The 4141-nt window shown below is 46.8% G+C and overlaps 1 protein-coding gene across 1 annotated transcript; it reads right to left on the minus strand.

Moving 5' to 3' along the window:
• Window positions 1-924: 924 nt before the first annotated feature.
• LOC127326054 (uncharacterized) lies at window positions 925-3708 on the minus strand. Its single transcript, XM_071822617.1, has 6 exons — window positions 2854-3708; window positions 2434-2753; window positions 2118-2352; window positions 1947-2019; window positions 1583-1846; window positions 925-1509 (listed from the first exon to the last, which is right to left on the minus strand). Exons 1-6 carry the CDS (start codon window positions 3679-3681, stop codon window positions 1064-1066), a joined length of 2166 nt encoding a protein of 721 aa, XP_071678718.1. The 5' UTR covers window positions 3682-3708; the 3' UTR covers window positions 925-1063.
• Between the last annotated feature and the right edge of the window lie 433 nt (window positions 3709-4141).

Here is a 4141-nt window from a genome sequence, read left to right on the forward strand (position 1 = left end):
GGCAAAAAAGTCGGCATCCATCCGAAGTAGGTCTTCAATCATTTCTTCGGCTATAGGCGTAACCTTCGTGTTAATCCTGTCAACACCAACTCTCCGACGTTTTACTTTTTGGTGAACCTTTTCGACAACCTGGGTAAGGTCAAGCTTCGAGTGGCAGATTTGGAGCATGATAAGAGCAAATGCGGCGCCGGCTACTAGTTGAGCTTTGACAAAATCATGGAATCTGCGAGCATCCTTGAACCTTTCCATCAATTCAGGAAGAGTTTTTGGTTGGACGTTAGGAAACATGGAGTTGTAAACCATGGACAAGGTCTTGGTACAGAAGTCAAGGAAATCGCGAGTTTGAGAGGCGCGATCTTGAAATCTGACAATTTGGCGGGTCCTCTCTGGGGTAGCCCAAAACAACGAACCATGGTCCAGGGAAAGATTAACAAGGAGGGTTGTCCTAGCATTTACCCTCTCTTCCTCGGCAGCAGCATCAACAAAGGCACCTATCAAAACAAAGAAGTGGAAACCTCTAAGAAACAATAGCATGAAGATAAAGAATATCGTGACGAACAGAGCATACCCGACATATCTGCACCGGCTTCATTCATTAATTCGAGCATGAAAGTGTCACGAGTAGTTGCCTTTTCAGCCTCGGAAGCAGCAATTTCCTTAGCAGCCACGGCTTCGTGAGCTTGTTGAAGAGCAAATTTTCGGCTTCAGATGACTTACGAGATTGCTCCATCATCACAAGTGTTTGCTTCTTCGCATACTGAAGTTGCTGCCGAAGTTCATCCAGTTCTTGCGACAAGGTATCGTCGACGGTGCAGTATCAGCAAAAGCTCTCCTCGCACGAGAAGAAGGCGATACATTGGAAGGAGCGGAAGTTGGAGTATAGTTATCAAATATCAACTGAAATTTAGACAAGACAACATCAAATGACAGATAGAGTTTTTCATTAATTTCTTGGAATCATTACAAGGGCACTACAGTAGAGCTAAAGAAATGAGTGTCGCCAAAACAACTACTTTGGCAACAAAAGCAAAAGAAACAGAAAAAGAAACAAGGAGGCATGCAACTAGACCTCCGGTCTCGAGGAGCTAGGAGTCGAAGCTGGCTTGATCCCCAGATACGCCAAGATCTTCTTAGTGTTGGGCTTGGCTGCCTTGATCAGCGACCTCCATCTCGAATGCTCTATCTGGCTGGTGTCGCCAACCTTCATCCAATCAAGCGTCTGTTGGCTGTCAGCAACCAGGGCAACAGTACTCTCGACAGCAACCTTCATATTCTCCTGACGCATCTTCAATCCCAGGTCTTCCGACGAATTGAAAAGCTTGGCAAGGGCAAGGAAAGTCGAAGGTTCCTCTTTCTTCGGGAAGAAGTAGGGGAACAACGCCGACAAACTTGCACTGGCATTGGCCACGCCTTCACGAATTTCGCGCCCATGGAACTCCAGAAGAGAAAGTGCATCAAGGAGAGGGTCATTGACGGGATCCTCCAGATCAAAATCTTGGTTTGTTTGGGCTGCCACACGAGACAAACCATTAGTCAAAAACCAAGAAACAGGAAGTACAATAGAAGGGGTTGATGATATTACTCAGCGTACGACGACTTTGCGACTTCAGACGCTTGATGATCTCTTGTTCACGCACAGTTTGTGCAGTTTTCTGCTCATCTAAGGCAGATTCGGCATCTTTGAGCCTTCTCTGCAGCTCCTCGACACTAGCAGCTTTCACCTTGGCTTCATCAACCTCGGCCTTGGCTTTGCTAGCAGCAAGTTCAGCTTTCTTGCGAGCCGCCTCACTTTGCTCGAGTTTTTGAGCAAGTGCGTCGACACGTTCGTTGGCCTCTGAAAGTTTTTCTGTCGAGATATGAAAAAGAAAGAAAAGAAAGATCAAAAAATAGCGACAAGCAACAGGAATAGAAAGTTAAAGAAAAATAGCAAGTATAAAAGTCGTCACCTTCGGCTCTGGCGGCATATTCACGGTACCCAACAAATTGGGACCCGATCCGAAGAAGCTCTTTGATCATTGGCTGTTCAAAGGTAAGTACATCAAAAGAAACGTCGGCATGAAAAAGAGAAAAGGTGTGAAAAAACAAAATAAGGAAAATATAGATGCCGACAAACTTACATCATCTAAGAGCAGAGTCGACGAACTGCCCAACTGAGGGGCAGGATCAACAATCTTTTCAACCCGTGCCCTTTTTGGTGAAGGGGCGCGGGGGCTCGAAGGAGGAGTAGATGTATCAACATTTTGTTGAGGAGGCGACGATTCCTCCCCTTCAACTGGTTTTTCTGAAATAACTAAAGTATGTGACGTGCTCGTTCGAGCAGCCACATCTAAAGTTGGTGTTTCTTCATCATCACTGCGACAAAATAGTGGCAGCATAAAAAGCAAGGCAAAATAAAATTCTTCAAATAGAAAAGGAAAAGAGCAAGGAACCTACGAGCTGATGATACTCTCGATGTATGGATCATAAGTTGCTTTTTGAGGTGCAGGAGCAGTTTCTTCGGGTTTCGAGGTCCCGGAATCTTCGGCATTGCTCCTTTTCCTTTTGCTCTTCGGAGAAACAGCAGGAGGAGGAGATTGCGCTGATGTTGTATCTTCAGAGGCAGCATCCTTCTCAGTAGATCCCGCAGATTTTCGAGAATCTGCGGGTTCATTCACAAAAGAGGGGGTCTCCTGGTTGACATCATCGACAACGGCTCTTTCTTCGACCTCTCCATCCTCAGGAAGAGGAGGAAGGGAGGCCATAGTAGGATGATTCTACAAAGAAATAGTGACAAAAGAGAATAAGTGAGATACCACTGCAATAAGATACAAGGAACAGTTCAGAACAAGATAGAAATTCGAGAAGACAAAATACCTCGGGAAGAGGATTGGAAGCACTGTATGGTTCCACTCGACAGGAGGAGGGAATAGGATCCTTCTTGCCTAATCGAGAAATTCTTCGAACCAATTTTTCCAGGTCCTTTACAGAAAGATCACTGGAAACTCTGTTGGCGTCATTTTCACCAGAATACGTCCAAAGGGGATTTTTGCGAGCCTGAAGAGGCTGCACTCTAATCCTAAGGAAGTAGGCAGTAATTTGAACACCAGATAGCTCTTTGCCTCGAGTGTTTTGAAGATGATGGATACGAGCCATGAGCGCCTCTGTCGCCTTTTTCTCTTCTTCAGAAGCTTCGGCATCCCAGGAACGGCGACGCTGAATCCTGGCACTTCCGTCAAAAGGAACTATGTTGTGCTCCACAGAATTGGCGCTTTCTTCGTGAATGTAGAGCCACTTTTTGCGCCATCCTTGGACAGAGTCAGGAAATTTGACGTCGAAATAGTCGACATCAGTACGAACACAGATTACAACGCCACCTATGTTATAAGTGACGTTGTGGGAGCCATTGCGGCGGAGGCAGAAAATTCGTTTCCAAAGAATCCAATTAGGAGTGATTCCAAGGAAGCACTCGCAAAGCGTGATGAAAATAGAAATGTGAAGGATGGAATTGGGAGTCAACTGGTGTAGTTGAATCCCATAAACGAAAAGAAGGCCGCGGAGGAAATCATGGATTGGGGTCGAAAGGCCGCGGATTAGATGATCAACAAAACTAACCCGGTACTCCATTGGAGGCTTGGGGTAGCTTTCTTCGCTGGGGAAGCGGATGGCGTCCTCCTTCTTCATGAGGCCAAGCCTCTTCAGCATGTTGGTGTCTTGGTTGGAGATTTTGGATCTCTCCCATTCAAGATCCTCGGCAGCCATCTTGGATTCCGGAGTGCTGTGGCGAGTGAGTCGCGTGCGCGGTGGCCTCAACGGCAATGGGCGAGTAAGGTGCGTGAGTGCGGAAGCTTGGAGAGATTCGGGCGCAGGAGAAGTTTTGCGAAGGGGAACAGATGAGCGGCGCAAGCGAGGGGATGAACGGAGGTTGAAGAAAGGTTTATATAAGAATCGGGTGAAGCAGCGTGCCGTTGGATGGAGAAATCGTGTGGTGAGAATAGATCTTCTAGAAACAAGGGTAAAAAGGTATTTTTACTGAGATAGGCGTTACCGTACGTGCGCCAGAAAAAGTGGAGGACGTGTGTCCCCCACTTGCACGACGTGTCAACGTGGTCGAAGCAATGGACCCACAGGGCAGAGAACTCACGACTATTCGAGAAGGATGAAG

The sequence above is a fragment of the Lolium perenne genome, chromosome 6 (assembly GCF_019359855.2).
Source record: "Lolium perenne isolate Kyuss_39 chromosome 6, Kyuss_2.0, whole genome shotgun sequence".
In the NCBI taxonomy this organism is placed as follows: domain Eukaryota; kingdom Viridiplantae; phylum Streptophyta; class Magnoliopsida; order Poales; family Poaceae; genus Lolium; species Lolium perenne.